General features: G+C 46.0%; 1 protein-coding gene across 1 annotated transcript in view; it reads right to left on the bottom strand.

Annotated features, from left to right (window-relative positions):
- Positions 1–19,612, bottom strand: part of LOC126100462 (mucin-17) — a 375,348-nt gene that overhangs the window by 92,719 nt on the left and 263,017 nt on the right. The window contains exons 3-4 of the mRNA XM_049911069.1: positions 18,561–18,778; positions 574–859 (exon numbers count right to left, since the gene is read on the bottom strand). Coding sequence (XP_049767026.1) covers positions 574–859; positions 18,561–18,778 — 504 coding nt within the window. The remainder of the gene's footprint in view (positions 1–573; positions 860–18,560; positions 18,779–19,612) is intronic.

Below are 19,612 nucleotides of genomic sequence, written 5' to 3'. Positions count from 1 at the left end.
GTTCTTATTTCAATTTCCAGGAGTGTACTATACACCAGTGAATTAGCTATAAATTTATTCACGTATTCATCCACCTGTAATTAATATGCAACATTCTTAAAATTTCGCTAGACCCGCCAGGGTAGCCGAGAACGCTAACGCGCTGCTTCCTGGACACGGGTAGGCTCGCCGGACCCGGATCGAATCCGCCCGGCGGATTGCCGATGGGAGCCGGTGTGCCGGCCAGCCTGATTGTGGTTTTTAGGCGGTTTTCCATATCCCACTAGGTGAATACCGAGCTGGTCCCCACGTTCCGCCTTAGTTATTCATGGATTCCACTAGACACAGACAGTTGGGCTACACCAATTCCGTCCTGGGGGGTTTGGGGTGGTGGCAGGAAGGGCATCTGGCCATCCCTCAAACTAACCTTGCCAAATCCGATTGACCATGGCCAACCCTGCGTAACCGCGGGACAAGGCGCAAGTGATAGGTAGACAGATAGAATTCTTTAAATTTTGCTGTTGCAGTTTTGATGGAAAACAGTGTAGCCTAAAAGCAGCAATTTCAGTTAACTGGACGTTCGTGCCCACTCACCACCGCAGACGACGTCGGCGAGGTTGGTCTGCACGGCCTGGTGCGTGACGTCGCCATCGCGCAGCGTCGCCATCTCGCCGTGCACGAGCGCCAGCGCCTCCTCGGTGGACAGCAGCATCTGGCGGCCCGACGCCGGCGTGGGCGGCGGCACCGACTCTTCCGCCCCCGCGCCCGCCAGCAGCCCGCCGCCACCCCCGCTCGCCTCCGACCGGCTGCGGCTGTGGCTGTGACGCCGCCTCCGGCGCTCCGGCGTCACCACGAAGTAGCCCTGCGACGTCTGGTACACCTGCAGAGGGGAGCACACGCTCTATAGGCCAGAGATAACATAACAGACCGCCACCTGAGAATGATCACTCTTTCTCCAGATGATTCTTCGTAATGCTGCAGGGTAAGAAGAGTCACTGTAGAAACCGGAAGAACGGATTATCTAAATGCTGTGCGTTCTCATCGATTCTCCACAATTTCTACGGAGTGTCCCAGAAACGTTACGACAAACTTTGAGGGATTGTAAATGGTGTCTTGAGGAATAAACCGAGTATGGGAACCCGTGTCTAGAAACGTCATCCAATGATGCTAGGAGCGCCTGCCTTAGGCCATCCTTTCAGCAGCAAATCTGACTTTCTACGCTGACAGACCACAGGTAAAATGTCTTGCGATGTTGATGGTTGTCCAGTGATCGCGACTGACTGCGACGATCGCCAATGGAGAAGATGCTCTGTTGCCTTGGTGGGTGAAGGTTTTGGACACGGGTTTCCATCTTCAGTGTATTTTTCTCCGATATACCGAAACACATTGGAGATTTTAGAGCGTTCCAGGAGAAAAATAAACTTCGGATGGAGACCCTTGTCCGAAACCGACATCCACCCTAGGAACAGAACATCGCATTCATAGGAAACAAGGCCTGTCTACAAAGCAGCTAGTCCCATCATCTCCGCTGGCGATTGTGGCAATCTGGTGCGATAATTGAATAACAAAATGGTTCAAATGGCTCTGAGCATTTTGAGACTTAACATCTAAGGTCATCAGTCCCCTAGAACTTAGAACTACTTAAACCTAACTAACCTAAGGACATCACACACATCCATGCCCAAGGCAGGATTCGAACCTATGACCGTAGCGGTCGCCCGGTTCTGGACTGAAGCGCCTAGAACCGCTCGGCCACAACGGCCGGCAATTGAATAGCAAACGACATTGAAAGACGTTCCTCTTGTGATCTATTAGCGTACAAAGCCACGTTTGCTGCCACAGGAGTAGCCTAGTGACAGGCGTCGGCGTCTATAACATCGCCGCTGTATTGCGCCGTTGGATGAATTTTCCGGAAACGCGTTCCTTTCCTCGATTTGTTCCTCAAGACACCCCCTGCAATCCCTTAAAGTTTATCGCAATATTTATGGGGCATCCTGTATGCAGATGATCATCCAGATGTTCGAGATGTAAGGCGATTTATCTATGTGGATGACACATCTGTGACAGTCCAAGGGAGGACCTTGAAGTCAAAAATTCAAAATAAGTAGCATACTTCAAAGATTGGGAGAGTATAGTGGTCTGGACCGTCTCAGTCCAAAAAAGATTCAAGTATGTGTTTTACACCTAATAAACTAGTGACCCTAAAATGAATATTAATTGGAGAGGGTAGGAAATTCATATGAGACCCCAGTATACCTAGGAATTACTCTGGATCACACCCTATGTATAGGTTTGAAGAGAAAAATATGCAGCACCTACAGTTTCTCGAGAAACCTAACAATTTCTACATAGGGAGCAATCCCTACCATTTGGGCTAGGTATTTTTGTGGAATTGTATGAAGCACTAATTTGGGGAGCACCGGTCCACGTTAGGCATGAGGACCCAGCTTCAAATGAAACAGTCCGCTCAGTTAGGGGGTGCCTTAGACCAACACCAGCCCCAAAGATCTACCCCTGTGCCGGCATAGCACCCCCAGTCATAACACGGAGAAATAGGACTGAAGAGGCAGATCGTAAACTCAGAATCACTTGATACACCTGCAGCACGTAGCTTTAAGTCAAGCATTCAAGCATTTTTTTTTCCAGCTGCCTTTACGATTACGTGTCAAGGCAGGTGTTTTCCTGGGTCAAGGAAGTGCTGCTAAGTTAGAAGGGTTCACTCCAAGGGAAGAAATTGGTTGCGTTACCACCTACCCTAAACTACTTGGAGAACCTTTAACAGATTAAGAAGAGGAGTCTCAAGGTGCAGAACACATTTGGCCTCATGGGGGTATAGGGAGGACGTTGCGTGCAGTTGCGGAGCCACCTGCTAGCGTGCCAAAACATGGACGGACCCTGTACTCCGGAAAACGTCTTAAATTCCACCGTAAAATGCTTAAAGGTTGCGGAATTATGGAGAGAAAAAGTGTACTGTTTTACCAAAAGTAAAGTGGCGGTCGTTCTTCCATCTATAAGCTGATCTAAATTAGTTGACGTGGATGTTAATAAATTCTGAACTGGAATGGAACACAAGAGGCAAAGGGCCACTTGAACTAAGCCTACGCGTAGTTTATTCGACGTACTTTGTGAAAGCTGCAGTGTAGAGTAGATGATAACGTTTTTTTTAAAAAAAGCTAGCACTCTATCCTCCTCCTCTACGTAACATATCGTGGAGTAACTACGAAGATCACTCCAAAAGAAATGCACAATGCTTTTTTAAAACATCCAAATTATTTTCCACATCACTGTTATTGTTGCAGTATGCTGACACATTCTAGAGAGACAAAATGTCAATTTTCCACACTGCCAGCCAACGTGAGACAGTGAATACGCTGCACATTGTGAGGCATTGTGCAGTTGTCGGTCTGACACTGCGTGGGAGTTCCTCGAGTACTGGCGTGTCCACTTTCACCACAATAATCTGATTACCTAACGACTAACTGTACTGCTATCAACAGCGTCATTCCCATGCACTTTCTTCTAAATCTGCGTCATTCTCTGCAAGCCACCCAATGGTGTGTGGCGGAGGGTACTTTTTGTACCACTAACTGAGCCCTCCAACCCTGTTCTATTCGCAAATAGCGCGTGGGAAGAATGATTGTCGGTGAACCTCTGCAATGGCTCTAATTTCTCTTATTTTCTCCTCATCGTCATTACGCGAGACGTATGTGGGGGGAAGTAATATGTTGTCAGACTCTTCCCGGAAAGTGCTATCTCGAAATTTCAACAGCAAATCTTTCAGTGATGCATAACGCCTCTCTTGTACCGAGTGTCAATGAAGTTTGTTGAGCATCTCCGTAAAGGTGCCGATTAAACGATCCCGTGACGAAACGTGCCGCTCTTCGTTGGATCTTCTCTATCTCTAATCAGTCCTATGTGGAAGGGATCCCAGACAAATGAACAACAAAAGAATCGGTCGAACAAGCACCTTACAAGCTGCTTGCTACGTGTATGAGATACATTCCTTAAGATTCTTCCTATAAATCTGAGTTCAAAATGGTTCAAATGGCTCTGAGCACTATGGGACTTAACTTCTGAGGTCATCAGTCCCCTAGAACTTAGAACTACTTAAACCTAACTAACCTAAGGACAGCACACACATCCATGCCCGAGGCAGGATTCGAACCTGCGACAGCAGCGGTCGCGCGGTTCCAGACTGTAGCGCCTAGAATCACTCGGCCACTCCGGCCGGCAGAATCTGAGTCTGATATCTGATTTTCACATTATTTCTTTTAAATGGCCATTCCACTTAAGGCCGCTCTGGATAGTTACTCCCAGATATTTTACGGTAGATACGGTTTCCAACGGTTTTTCATCAATAGTGTAGCTGTACAGTAGTGGATTTCTTCTCTTATGTATGCGCAATATGTGCATTTATTTAAGTTCACAGTTAACTGTCAGAGGCTGTCTCTGGTGGTCATTCTGCAAATCGTTACTATCTTATGGTGTTGCTACTTTCTTATAGACAACCATATCATCTGCGAAAGGCTTAGAGATCATCCGACCCTTTTTACTAGATCATTTATATGTATTGTAAATAATAACGGTCCCATAACACTTCCTTGGGGTACTCCGGAAATTATTTTTACGTCTGTCGATTTTGTTCCGTTAAGAGCGACGTGTTGAGATTTGTCCGCAAGGAAGTCTTGAATCCAGTCGAAAATCTGCTCCGACACTTGATAAGTTCGATTTTTTCACTAAAAGGCAGCGCGGAACGATGTCAAATGCCTTCCTGAAGTCAAAGAACACGGCATCAACATGGGCGCCATTGTCCACGGCGCAGATCCATGTTGATTTTTATAGAGGATATTTTGTTTCTCCAAAAACCATAATTCTCAAGCATAAAACATGTTCCGTAATTCTACAATAGTTTGACAACGATATAGGTCTATAGTTGTGTGCAGCTGTCCTACCGCCCTTCCTAAAAATGGGAATGATTTGCGCTTTCTTCCAGTCGCTAGGTACCCTACGTTGCTCAAGTGATCTACGATAAATTACTGCTAGAACGGGAGCAAGATCTTTCGCATAATCTCTGCAGAATCTTACTGGTATCTCATCTGGTCCTGACGCCTTTCCGCTACTATGCACTTGTAGTTTTTTTTGTTTTCTATTCCGCTATCGGTTATCTCAATATCTGCCATTTCGGCGTGCGTACGACGATTGAAAGGAGGGACCGTGTTACAATCTCCAGCGGTCAAACAATTCCAGAAACCCGAATTCAGTATTTCCGCCTTCTCTCTGTTATCTTCCGTTTCTGCGGCAGTATTGTCACTGAGTGAATGAATAGATGATTTTGAACATTTACTGATTTCACATCCCTATTAGAGATTTTATTGAAATCGGTTGACAAAGTTTTACTGTCAAAGTCATTGAACGCTTCTTTCATTGCCCTCCTCACGCTCATTTTCGTTTCGTTCAAATGGTTCAAATGGCTCTGAGCACTATGCGACTTAACTTCTGAGGTCATCAGTCGCCTAGAACTTAGAACTAATTAAACCTAACTAACCTAAGGACATCACACACATCCATGCCCGAGGCAGGATTCGAACCTGCGACCGTAGCGGTCGCTTGGTTCCAGACTGTAGCGCCTAAAACCGCACGGCCACTCCGGCCGGCTTCGTTTCGTTCAGATTTTGTTTGTCAGTTTGGTTTTTTCTTCACTTGAATCTGAGGTAAAGTTCTCTTTGTATGCGTAGCAGTTTTTTAACACGGCTATTAAACCATGGAGGGTCTTTCCCATCCATTAAGACCTTACTCGAACATTTTTGTCTAGGGTATACTGCACGACTACTTTGAATTTCTTCAGTTCGTTTTCCACATCTTCGTCCTCATCACCGCATATTTGATGCTGACCTCAATCCCTTGTAAATGTTTGACAGTTTCGTGCTCGCAATACTGCAATTCTATAACAACACGTCGCTTCAACGAACACAGACTGCAGCAGCCATATTGACGAAGTGCTAGGACAGCGCGACTTGCGGAAGAAGGTTCAGTTACATTTGAATACAAGTGGTAATAATGTTTCTATGAGATCCGTGAACAGCAAAGATGTAGAAAAAAAAGTTGGATATTTGGAGTGGCAATCGTACAACAACTGATTTGAAAATAAAAGAGAGAGAAACAGAAGCAGTTCAGTTCGCGGTACTGGTTGTATCTGAATATGACAATAAACTTTTCACGCGATAAAAAGAATGTCATAGAACAAAAGTTTTTAAAAGAAAGTATGACTTCATCATGGCTTTTCTTGCCGTAAGTTGTTTGAAAACTGTATACGCCAGGAGAAACTCAGGTCTCAATTTTTATGTCATTTTCTGTCCTTGCGACGTTACGGCGTCACAATGAGCGTCGGTGTTTGAACTTCCCGCCGCGTCCGGCAGCTGAGAAGAGCCCGCTGCCGGAGAACAGCGGTTGTTCGCCAGCGGTGGAAGACGCCGCCTGGCGGTGGATGCAGCGAGGCATTCGGCGCTCGGCAAGGGGGAGCTGATTGCGAGTCCGTTCGTCGTCCAGGAAGGAATAAACGGTCCCTTCACGCTGACGTGAGGCGAAAGGAGGACATGTGCGGACATTGGCTGTGACATTCCGGGTCGCAAACAGTTGGTACAGAAGATGGGGCAGAATGACGTTGGAGTTAGCTGGAACGAAAAGTACGAGTACAATTTGCTGCAAAGTGTTCTGCTCGCTCGGGATGAAATATTGTGCCTGCTGCAAGCACTCTGCCTTGGGTATCAAATTGTATCTGGACATCTTGTTGTAGGCGCTGAGGGTTTTGTGAATTCGGTGCCTATTGATGAACATGTCTGCTGCGGTAGTTCAAGCGTTCTGAACTTGTAGGGCTTTCCTGCCGCTGGTGTTGGGTGTGTTTCTACGGGCGTGAAAAAAGGAACCTGGCATTGCATTGAAAATAGAAGTGAAGCCTTTAAGATACACAAGTTGTACCGAAGCAGTAACCTCAGACGGAAGTTGTCCACAAATGTCTTAACTGGTTAGGTTGCTATTGTAATTGAGCTTTCTAGTTAAGTTATAGAGCTGTTTCGGTCTTTTGAAGTGTCAGTTACTGACATAGTTTTTTATTCCTTGTCGTATGGTACAAAATGAGTTATGCTTGTATATGTCTTTGTGTCCTTGGTGGACCTGGGTTAATACTATTGTAGAATTTCCCAGGTGGAGAGATCTGATCAAGCAAACTGTGTCTTTAAGAAAGATATTTTCGAGAACAATTAATAAAATGTAGATATAACTTATGACGTGCGGAACTTGATAATATGTCCTATTTCGTTTGTTGGAGCGGAGACAATGTGATCACGGGATTTTTAGATATTCGGTTATTACATCAAACAGCTCTAAAATGACAGTGATGTATCAGCCATGTAATTACAGTTACCACGAACGTAAGCAACGAAAGTGGTGAGGTAGTTCGCATATTTTTAATATTAATCAAGATAATAGATATTTAATTGTACCGGTAGTTGTTTACTTTGAAAAAAAATTACTATGTTGTTGCTTCTTCGTATAAAGGAGTAGGCGAAGCTTACGCTTATTCACTCTGTTCCCGCCTAGTGGAAGTATCTAACGAATTTATCGTCTTTCTCACGACCATAGTTGGACATTCGAGCGCTTTATTAATTTTCTACCAAACGTATTTCTTTTTCGCAGGCATTTGTACAGTGGATCTCCTGGATCCAACAAGCACCTATAATACCTATAGGGGTTGGACGAAAATATGGAAACACCGCAAGAAATACTTGCTTGAACATAAATTCAGAAGCTGGCCAAGCCTACAGGTTGTGCTGTTATACGTGTTATGACGAACGGCAACTGCGAAATGTCCTCAATGCTTTCCAAGTGTCAGCCGTTGTTCTGCGTATTTATGAGTGAATTATGTCGAACCTAAGCGAATTCGAACATGTGAAAATGGTTGGTGCTCATATGATACGTGCTTCCTTAACTAAGACAGCCGAAGTATTTGGTGTTTCAAGAGACACTGTATCGCAGATCTGTACCGCATACAGGGACAGCGGAAGACATCATTCACTGCCACAACGCGGACGAACGTACGTATTGACGGATCATGACGGACGATCATTGAAGAGAAGGGGCGTCAGCTCTGAAAGTACACTACTGGCCATTAAAATTGCTACACCACGAAGATGACGTGCTACAGACGCGAAATTTAACCGACAGGAAGAAGATGCTGTGATATGCATAAGATTAGCTTTTCAGAGCATTCACACAAGGTTGGCGCCGGTGGCGACACCTACAACGAGCTGATATGAGGAAAGTTTCCAACCGATTTCTCATACACAAACATCAGTTTACCAGCGTTGACTGGTGAAACGTTGTTGTGATGCCTCGTGTAAGGAGGAGAAATGCGTACCATTACGTTTCCGACTTTTATAAAGGTCGTATTGTAGCCAATCGCGGTTGCGGTTTATCGTATCGCGACATTGCTGCTCGCGTTGGTCGAGATCCAATGACTGTTAGCAGAATGTGGAATCGGTGGGTTCAGGAGGGTAATACGGAACGCCGTGCTGTATCTCAACGGCCTCGTATCACTAGCAGTCGAGATGACAGGCATCTTATCCGCATGGCTGTAACGGATCGTGCAGCCACGTCTCGATCCCTGAGTCAACAGATGGTGACGTACGCCAGACAACAACCGTCTGCACGAATAGTTCGACGACGTTTGCAGCAGTATGGACTATCAGCTCGGAGACAATGGCTGCGGTTACCCTTGACGCTGCATTACAGACAGGAACGCCTGCGATGCTGTACTCAACGACGAACCTGGGTGCACGAATGGCAAAACGTCATTTTTCCGGATGAATCCAGGTTCTGTTTACAGTATCATGATTGTCGCATCCGTGTTTGGCGTCATCGCTGTGAACCCACATTGGAAGCGTGTATTCGTCATCGCCATACTGGCGTATTACCCGGCGTGATGGTATGGGGTGCCATTGGTTACACGTCTCGGTCACCTCTTGTTCGCATTGACGGCACTTTGAACAGTGGGCGTTACATTTCAGATGTGTTATGACCCGTGGCTCTACCCTTCATTCGATCCCTGCGATACCCTACATTTCATCAGGATAATGCACGACCGCATGTTGCAGGTCTTGTACGGGCCTTTCTGGATACAGAAAACGTTCGACTGCTGCCCTGGCCAGCAGATTCTCCAGATCTCTCACCAGTTGAAAACGTCTGGTCAATAGTGGCCGAGCAACTGGCTCGTCACATTACGCCAGTCACTACTCTTGATGAACTGTGGTATCGCGTTGAAGCTGCATGGGCAGCTGTACCTGTACACGCCATCCAAGCTCTGTTTGACTCAATGCCCAGGCGTATCAATGCCGTTATTACGACCAGAGATGGTTGTTCTGGGTACTGACTTCTCAGGATCTATGCATCCAAATTGCGCGAAAGTGTAACCACAAAAAATGGTTCAAATGGCTCTGAGTACTATGGGACTTAACATCTATGGTCATCAGTCCCCTAGAACTTAGAACTACTTAAACCTAACTAACCTAAGGACATCTCACAACACGCAGTCATCACGAGGGAGAGAAAATCCCTGACCCCGCCGGGAATCGAACACGGGAACCCGGGCGCGGGAAGCGAGAACGCTACCGCACGACCACGAGCTGCGGACATGTAAACACATGTCAGTTCTAGTATAATATATCTGTCACATGAATACCCGTTATTATCTGCATTTCTTCTTGGTATAGCAATTTTAATGGCCAGTAGTATAACTGCAGAATTGAATGTCGCACTCGCGACCTCTGAAGCTACCAATACAACATCAATGGAACTGCATAAGCAGGGAATTGTAGGGTTAGCTGGAATTCCAAAACTATTCGTCTGTGACGCAAATGACCGTAACAGGAGAAAGTGTTGCAGAAGCTGCAAAACCTGGATCGATAGTCATTTGGTCGGATGTGTCTTGTTTCATGCTGTTTCGAACTTCTCATCGAGTTTACGTCGCAAGAATGAAACATGGCGGGTGTTCAGTGACGATTTGGGAAGCCTTATTGTGGTATTCTATGGGAACCTTGGTTACTATGCAAGGTCACAGGATTATGTGACCATGCTGGCTGATCAGGTCCATCCCACTCTACACTGTTTGTTCCCTGATGGTGATACTGTGTTCCAAGACGACAGGGTCCCTGTTCGCTCAGCTTGCATCGTCCAGAACCGGTTTTGAAAGCACGATGGCGAAACGTCGCATTTCCCTGGCCACCGCAGTTGTCAGATCCCAATATTATTGACCAGTGTGGTCTACTTTGGAGAGAGGGATACGTGATCGCTACCCACATCCGTCATCATTACTTGACCTTGGTACTGTTTTCTAGGAATAATGATATCAGATTCCCTAGAAAACCATACAAACGTTTGTTTATTCATTCTGAGACGACTGTAAGCTGTTTTGAATGTCAATTGATTTCTTACAGTTTATTAGGCATGGTAATGTGTTTGTGGAGCTTCCATATATTTATCCGCCCCTGTAAATCCTTCTATCACCTACATTTCATTCTCTTCCGACCACTCAGTCACCCACGCAACTAAGTCAACAAAAGCTGACCGCACGCAAAGCATCTGACGAATGCCCTCCGTGTTACGAGCGCCGAAGCACAGAGGCGCGAACTTCCTCTGATGGTTTACTGAAAGACCGACAACTAGCGGAGCACGGGCGAGCACCATCGAATGAGAACCGAACACGACCGGACGCTGTTCCCTCGCCGCTGGTCTAGCCTTTACACCAAAGACAATTCTAGTCCGGTGATCCTCGTTCACAGTTTTTTAAATTTATTTTTGGCTTTGAGCAGCATAGACCATATAGACAACAATAGTTACAAAAGTGCCAGGTTAACGTTGTTACTATTTTCACGAAAGAACAATGATAACAGTGCGAAATACAAAGATACGCTGAAGTGATAAAAGTCATGGGATAGCGATACGCACATATACAGATGGCGGTAGTATCGTATAAACAAGACATAAAAGGGCAATGCATTGATGGAGCTGTCATTTGTATTCAGATGATTCATGTGAAAAGTTTTCCGATATGGTTATGGTAGCACGACTGAAATTAAACAGGTTACAGGCACGGGACATTCCATTTCGGAAATCGTTAGGGATTTCAACATTTCAAGATGCACAATGTCAAGAGTACGCCGAGAATATCAAATTTCACGCATTACCTCTCTCCACGGACAAAGCAGTAGCCGATGATTTCACTTAACGACCGAGAGCAGCGGCGTTTGCGTAGAGTCCTCAATCCTAAAAGACAAGCAACACTGCATGAAATAACCGCAGAAATCGATGTGGGACATACGACGATCGTATACGTTAGTAGAGGGCAGCGAAATTTGGTGTTACCGGGCTATGGTAGCATCTGCAGAGCCTCTCTGGGCCCTTGACCGTATCGGTTGCGCACTAGAGGACTGGAAAAACGTGACCTGACCGGATGAGCCCCGATTTATGTTGGTAAAAGCTGACAGTAGGGTTCGAATGTGGAGCGGACCACACGAGCTCATGGATCGAAGTTGTAAACAAGGCACTGTACAGGCTAGTGATGGATCCGTAATGATGTGGGCTGTGTTTATATGGAATGAACTAGGTCCTTAGGTCCAAATGAACCGATCATTGACTGGAAATGGTTATTCATGGACTTCATGTTCCCAGATGGAGTGAGGAAGATACTTCAGCAAAACTAAATTTAAATGCAGCCATCCCGAAGAGGAAAGGAAACTACCTCCTAAGAAGATTTTTAAATACGCACCTCAATAACAATCCTTTCTAACAAAGTTTAAATAAGGAATGCTACCCCAGCACAAACGAAGCGTACTCTCACAACAATACACAGCGAATTGGCAAAGTCGATGGGCCTTTCTTCAATATTAGACACAAAAAAACTTCGTTCACTTGTATTGCTGATCTTGATGGAGAAGGACTTATTTTGGGCCGGCCGAGCTGTGGCCTAGCGGTTCTAGGCGCTACAATCCGGAACCGCGCTGCTGCTGCGGTCGCAGGTTCGAACCTGCCTCGGGCTTGGATATGGGTGATGTCCTTAGGTTAGTTAGGTTTAAGCAGTTCTAAGTCTAGGGGACTGATGACCTCAGATGTTAAGTCCCATAGTGCTTAGAGACATTTGAACCGTGTGAACTTATTTCGGACTGACCACAAAGAAGAAAGTATAAGCTCCAGACCAGCCATTTTGGCTGTCAAAGCTGACGACAGTTTTTCACGTTGGTCTGTGTTTTCTATATAGCACTTGGTTTATTGATAAGTGTCTCCTCAAAGTTGTTTAATACATCACGTTTTTACTGCGTAATGTAAAATTTGTTTAGTGGGCATCTCAATAAATGTAGGTTTTGCAGACGATGTTTCCATTCTGGGATGTATTGTAATCGCGACCCTTGCTATGAACCTAATGTGACATTAAATTATGTGAGAAAAAATACCACCACAGCTGTATCTTGGGAATGTCTTTACTGTCCCACACGAGTAGTTTCGGCGGCACATTACCGCCATCCTGAGGCTCCACCACTTGTGGTCGCAGCTTGATAAAAGCCGCGCGCCTGAGCAGTTCATCTGGCGAGCGCGGCGTGCTCTCTAGATATGAGCCAGATAGGACAGCAAGGGCAAATTCCGCGGGGAACGGCGTGCGGCGCGTACATTCTCCAGGCGGCGCTAGCCAGCTAGCCGGCTAGGCATTCCCACACGGTTGCCGCTTCGCCACACCAGCGCTCTTTGCGTGTCTGTGTCGCGATCAGGGGGCTGCTAGTAATGAAATCAAATTTCTAATGAAACAAATTGACTAAGAATGATTGTGAGTCAATGAAACATCCACTTTTTTTTTAAGTATAATCCTGTCCTCCATGTTACTAAGTGTGCACATTAAGCAAACCGCGAAAGAAAGCAGAGCACTTTGGGACTGGAATTAAAATCCAATGAAAAACAAAATCTTTTTTGAGGTTTCCCGATGTCATAGTAATTCTGTCAGAGGCGACAAAAGATGTGAAAGTTCCTACGGAGTGGGTAGCGTCTTCAAAAGAGATTACAATATAAACGTCAACAAATATAAAACCAGGGCAACGGAATGTTGTCGAATTAAATCAGGCGATGCTGCGGAAATTAGAGGAGGAAACGAGACGCTGACAGAAGTAGCTGAGTTTTGTTATTTGGGCAGCAAGTAACTAAAGATGGCCGAAGTAGAGAAGATGTAAAAGGGAGACTGGTAACAGCAAAAATGCTGAAAAAGCTGAAAAAGAGGAATTTATTAACCTAGAATACAGATTTAAGTGCTAGGAAATCTTTTCTGAAGGTAACGCGAAACGTGGACGTGGACGATAAACAACCCGTAGAAAAGGAGAACAGAAGGATTACGAAATATGGTGATAGAGAAGAATACTAAAGATCTGATGGGTAGATCGGTTTACTAAATGAGGAAGCACCGAATCGAAATGAGCAAACGAAATTTAGGGAAAAACATGACTACAAGAAGTGATCAACTGATCGGACACATTTTTAGGTATCAAGAAATCGTGAATTTGATAATGCAGGGAAGTGCGAAGAATAAAAATTGTTGAGGGAGGCTAAGTATCGGGGTTCAGTTAAGGTAGGCTGCAGTACGTTGGCAGAGAAGGAGAGGAATGGACAGGTACGTGAAGAGTTTCATCAAACCTGTCTTCCGATTGAAGGTAACAACAACAACTTATGCGTGGAATGAAATGACAGTGGGCTGTACATCCGAAACTTTACAATCAACGAATTCACTTACAATCGTACGCGTGACGGTCTGACAGATGCAAAGCGAACACAAATTCTACCGACAAACTTTTTGCGGTCGTCCAGGGATATTTTCTGGAGCGAAGTAGTTAGCGCAATGGATTCGCATTCTGGAGGACGAGTGTTCGAATCCGCATCCGGCCATCCGGATTTAGGTGTTTCGTGATTTCCCTATATCGCTCGAGGCAAGTGCCGGGATGATTCATTTGAAAGGGCACGGGCGATTTCCTTCCAACTCTTGAAACATTCCGATCGCGTGCTCCGTCTCTAATGGCCTCAGTGTCTATGTGACGTTAAAGCTTAATCGACCTTCGACGGCGCACGAGCGATGAGACACAGCATCTCCGAGGTAGCGATGAAGTTGAGATTTCACGAGCGTACCGTGAGTATCAGGAATCCGGTAAAACATCAAACCTCCGACATCGCTGCAACCGGAAAAAGATCTTGCAAGAACGGAACCAACAATGACAGATGACAATCGGTCTGTGTGACAGAAGTGCAATCCTTCTGAAAATTGCTGTAGATTTCAATGCTGGTCCATCAACAAGAGTCAGCTTGCGAAAAATCATCGATATGGGCCTTCGAAGGCCCACTCGTGTACCCTTGCTGACTGCATGACACAAAGCCTTACGTCTCGCCTGGACCCGTCAACACCGACATTGGACTGTTGATGACTGGAAACACGTTGCCTGGTCGGACGAGTCTCATTTTAAATTGTATCTAGCGGATAGACGTGTTCGGGTATGGACACAACCACATGAATCCATAGACCCTGCGTGTCAGCAGTGGACTGTTAAAGCTGGTGGAGGCTCTGTGATGGTGTGGAGCGTGTGCAGTTGGAGTGATATCGGACCCCTGATACATCTAGATACGACTCTGACAGGTAACACGTGCGTAAGAATTCTGTCTGATCACCTGTATCCATTCATGTCCATCGCGCATTCCGACGGTCGTGGGCAATTCCAGCAGGACAACGCGACACCCAGCACGTCCAAAATTTCTACAGAGTGGCGCCAGGAACACTCTTCTGATTCTAAATACTTCTGCTAGCCACCAAACATGAACATTATTGAGCATATCTGGGATGCCTTGCAACCTACTGTTCAGAAGGGATCTCCACCCACTCGTAGTCTTACGGATTTATGGGCAGCCCTGCAGGATTCATGGTGTCATTTGCCTCCAGCACTACTGTACATATTAGTCGAGTCCTTCTTGGCGCTCGCTGGGACCCTACACTATATTAAGAGGGTGTACCAGTTTCTTTGGCTCTACGGTGTATATGAGAAAAAGTACCACCACAGCTGTATCTTGAGAACGCCTTTACTGTCTCACATGACTAGTTTCGGCGGCACAGTACCGCCATCGTCAGGCCCTGCCACTGCCAAAAGATTTCTTTGGGGCATTTATTGTGGAATACTTGTTACTAGTGCACGAGTGCTAGCTTTCCTCAGGATCTCTACTAAGCACCTTGTTGTCTCCAGTCCAATTACGTCAAGTGCCTTAACGAAACGATAGGTTGACACCTTGGAAAGAACAGCTCGGAATAAAATAAACAATACTGATAACCCTACTTCAGAAAGACAATATACACAAGAGCCACAAAATCTTACACTTCCGCGTTATGCTTTCCTTCGTTCAATACTTCTTACTGTTTTTTCTTTTTCCAATGAAGAAAATAAAACCTTCAGAGAATTTCACAATATGCGCCAATAGAAAGGAAACATCCACTCTCCCTAACACTTAACCTTCTACAACGCCGCATCATCAAATTAAAAATAATCGCTGAGTAATGGCAAAAAGCTGTAACTTCATGACACAGTGGCGCTGCAATTCATCTTTATTTTCAGAAAGAGACGTACGAGGACGTACTGAAACTCTTAAAGTTTTTTTAAAATAAAACAAACTTTGTTAAGTGAATCTAACACTATTTTTTGTCTTTTTAACAAATTTTATTTTGGTTACTTCACAACCTAAGTTTCGCGTTATAATCCCATTCTCAAGTACATTACTGATTCTAAAGATGATCAAGCAAAGATAAACATGATGATTAGGCAAAGATTAACATATCAACTTCTTAATGTATTGATCCTTACTTCAATGACATTTTTTGACAAATTACATATAGACTTACACAATTCAGCAATTAGACCAACATGACTAAATATACCTAGGAATAAAGTTATGCATTAGTCTAGAACTTTGGGCAATAATAATAATAATAATAATAATAATAATAAAAATAATAAGGGGGTTAATTATGATTTTTCATATTGTGATTTACACTAAAACTGAACTAGTGTTTGTAAATGACCTCAGAGCAAAGTAGAAAACTCCCTGCTATATCTCTTTTTCAACATTATGAGAATAAAATTGTTTCCACCAAGTAGGGTCTATAAAACTGGGCACTTATTTATTACTTTTAATGTTAATGAATTGTTTCTCTTTGCAGGACAATACTGACTTCGTAAAACACACTTTTACCACACTATCGTTGTACACGTGTGCTTAACAGTTTCGCTGAAAGATGTGCGTCTAATTTGCATTTGTGATGTCTCAGGATATTTATGTCACTTTTGTACGTTTGTAAGTTACACATAATTTTCTACAAAAAAAGATCCTATTCATTTTTTTTCTAGGATTAATAGATAGCGAGAGAATATTGAAAATCTTGAGCGATGCGCAAGCGCTGTAGCTTAGATAGCTGTTACAGGCCAATTTGAGATAGTTTCCCGGCTTGGTAGACCGCAAAAGTCTTATATAAAGTTATTTGCATCGACGTCCTCCACAATAGTGTGGTACGTTGTAACCAATGAGAATGTACTGAGACTTTTTTCGCTTGAATTGACCGTTCCCGTCATATCCTTGAATATTGACCATTCCCCTGGGACACCCTGATATATTTGATGCAAACTGCATGTGATTAATACAACAGACGCCATTCAGATTGGCTGCAGTGCACGCAGTGAGCAGACAGCATAGCTCGCAGCACCTGAAGAAGGCGACTAGGCTTGTCGTCCAAATACTGTGCACAGAATGGAAGCTAAACCTGGCTGAACAAGCGGAAATACACTGTTAATTCATATTAGCCGAAATCAGTGATCTGGTTTGCTTCCCCCTCCCTCTCCTTACTTAAAAAAAATACACTCCTGGAAATTGAAATAAGAACACCGTGAATTCATTGTCCCAGGAAGGGGAAACTTTATTGACACATTCCTGGGGTCAGATACATCACATGATCACACTGACAGAACCACAGGCTCATAGACACAGGCAACAGAGCATGCACAATGTCGGCACTAGTACAGTGTATATCCACCTTTCGCAGCAATGCAGGCTGCTATTCTCCCATGGAGACGATCGTAGAGATGCTGGATGTAGTCCTGTGGAACGGCTTGCCATGCCATTTCCACCTGGCGCCTCAGTTGGACCAGCGTTCGTGCTGGACGTGCAGACCGCGTGAGACGACGCTTCATCCAGTCCCAAACATGCTCAATGGGGGACAGATCCGGAGATCTTGCTGGCCAGGGTAGTTGACTTACACCTTCTAGAGCACGTTGGGTGGCACGGGATACATGCGGACGTGCATTGTCTTGTTGGAACAGCAAGTTCCGTTGCCGGTCTAGGAATGGTAGAACGATGGGTTCGATGACGGTTTGGATGTACCGTGCACTATTCAGTGTCCCCTCGACGATCACCAGTGGTGTACGGCCAGTGTAGGAGATCGCTCCCCACACCATGATGCCGGGTGTTGGCCCTGTGTGCCTCGGTCGTATGCAGTCCTGATTGTGGCGCTCACCTGCACGGCGCCAAACACGCATACGACCATCATTGGCACCAAGGCAGAAGCGACTCTCATCGCTGAAGACGACACGTCTCCATTCGTCCCTCCATTCACGCCTGTCGCGACACCACTGGAGGCGGGCTGCACGATGTTGGGGCGTGAGCGGAAGACGGCCTAACGGTGTGCGGGACCGTAGCCCAGCTTCATGGAGACGGTTGCGAATGGTCCTCGCCGATACCCCAGGAGCAACAGTGTCCCTAATTTGCTGGGAAGTGGCGGTGCGGTCCCCTACGGCACTGCGTAGGATCCTACGGTCTTGGCGTGCATCCGTGCGTCGCTGCGGTCCGGTCCCAGGTCGACGGGCACGTGCACCTTCCGCCGACCACTGGCGACAACATCGATGTACTGTGGAGACCTCACGCCCCACGTGTTGAGCAATTCGGCGGTACGTCCACCCGGCATCCCGCATGCCCACAATACGCCCTCGCTCAAAGTCCGTCAACTGCACATACGGTTCACGTCCACGCTGTCGCGGCATGCTACCAGTGTTAAAGACTGCGATGGAGCTCCGTATGCCACGGCAAACTGGCTGACACTGACGGTGGCGGTGCACAAATGCTGCGCAGCTAGCGCCATTCGACGGCCAACACCGCGGTTCCTGGTGTGTCCGCTGTGCCGTGCGTGTGATCATTGCTTGTACAGCCCTCTCGCAGTGTCCGGAGCAAGTATGGTGGGTCTGACACACCGGTGTCAATGTGTTCTTTTTTCCATTTCCAGGAGTGTATTAGCCGAAATCAGTGATCTGGTTTGCTCCCCCCTCCCTCACCTTACTTTAAAAAAAATAGTTGAAAAACTAGAGGATGACATCATAACTGAGCCGTGCTGTAGCAACTTGCTGGTGTTCCATGGTCCTAGTATTCGTTAGCAGGTGAGTCACAGCACGCAGGCTAGGCTAGTGAGTGGTGAGCGTCACCTTGCGGTCGGCGGTGAGCGCGGCGAGCGCGTCGTAGACGTTCTCCTGCGTGGGCGGCGTCATGTCGGGGAAGGCGTGGCACAGCGCCGAGCGGATGCGCTCGGGCACGGCGGGCTGGCCGGCCGCCTGCAGCTCCAGGATGACCCAGCACAGCGCCTCGGGCAGCGGCGTGAACTGGCCCTGCACCAGCGGCGACAGCCCGCAGCTGTCCACGTCGCCTGTAACACGCGGGGCAGGAAGGGCCACAGTTATGTCGTTACCACACCAGGCCATATCGTGCACTCGAACCGTCTGTACAGGAGCAGAGCTCTGCACCTTTCGGGGCACGGAGGCCGCCGGTCAAACAGGGTGAGGAAGAAATGGATGGAACGGAACAGCCAAGATGGTACTGTAGTGTGGGTGTCTCATTTTTTATGGGTAGGAACAGTGAACAGCCATCGGTGTTTCGTCGTCATCATCACCATCATCATCATTAATATAATTATCATTTTATTACTATTGTTGTCCACCTCAGTAGCTTCGGGGTCAGCGTGGCAGATTGTTAATCAATTAACTTTTCATAGCTGGGATTCACAGGCATGTGAAATTTCTTATAAGACATCATGTTTACGCGAGTGACAGTTAAACTTTTTATTTCCACTATTGCAAAATCTCAGTCTTAGTCCATTGTCAAGTGCAGATGTTTTGGCTTTAAGCCATGTCTGCTTTATACAAAAATGGTTCAAAAAAATGGTTCAAATGGCACTGACCACTATGGGATTTAACATCTCAGGTCATAGTCCCCTAGAACTTAGAACTACTTAAACCTAACTAACCTAAGGACATCACACACATCCATGCCGGAGCCAGGATTCGAACCTGCGACCGTAGCGGTCGTGCGGTACCAGACTGAAGCGCCTAGAACCGCTCGGCCACACCGGCCGGCATGCTTTATACAAGCTGACACATTTATATGTCGTTGTCATTTGCTGTTATATACATTCGTAACGCTGCTAAGTAGTGCGAGCACACATGTCCATATATCGTAAAACAGCACAGTCTGTATATACATA

The sequence above is a fragment of the Schistocerca cancellata genome, chromosome 9 (genome assembly GCF_023864275.1).
Source record: "Schistocerca cancellata isolate TAMUIC-IGC-003103 chromosome 9, iqSchCanc2.1, whole genome shotgun sequence".
NCBI lineage: Eukaryota > Metazoa > Arthropoda > Insecta > Orthoptera > Acrididae > Schistocerca > Schistocerca cancellata.
The sequence above is the reverse complement of the archived record's forward strand: the minus strand, read 5'-3'. Positions and strand labels throughout refer to the sequence as shown.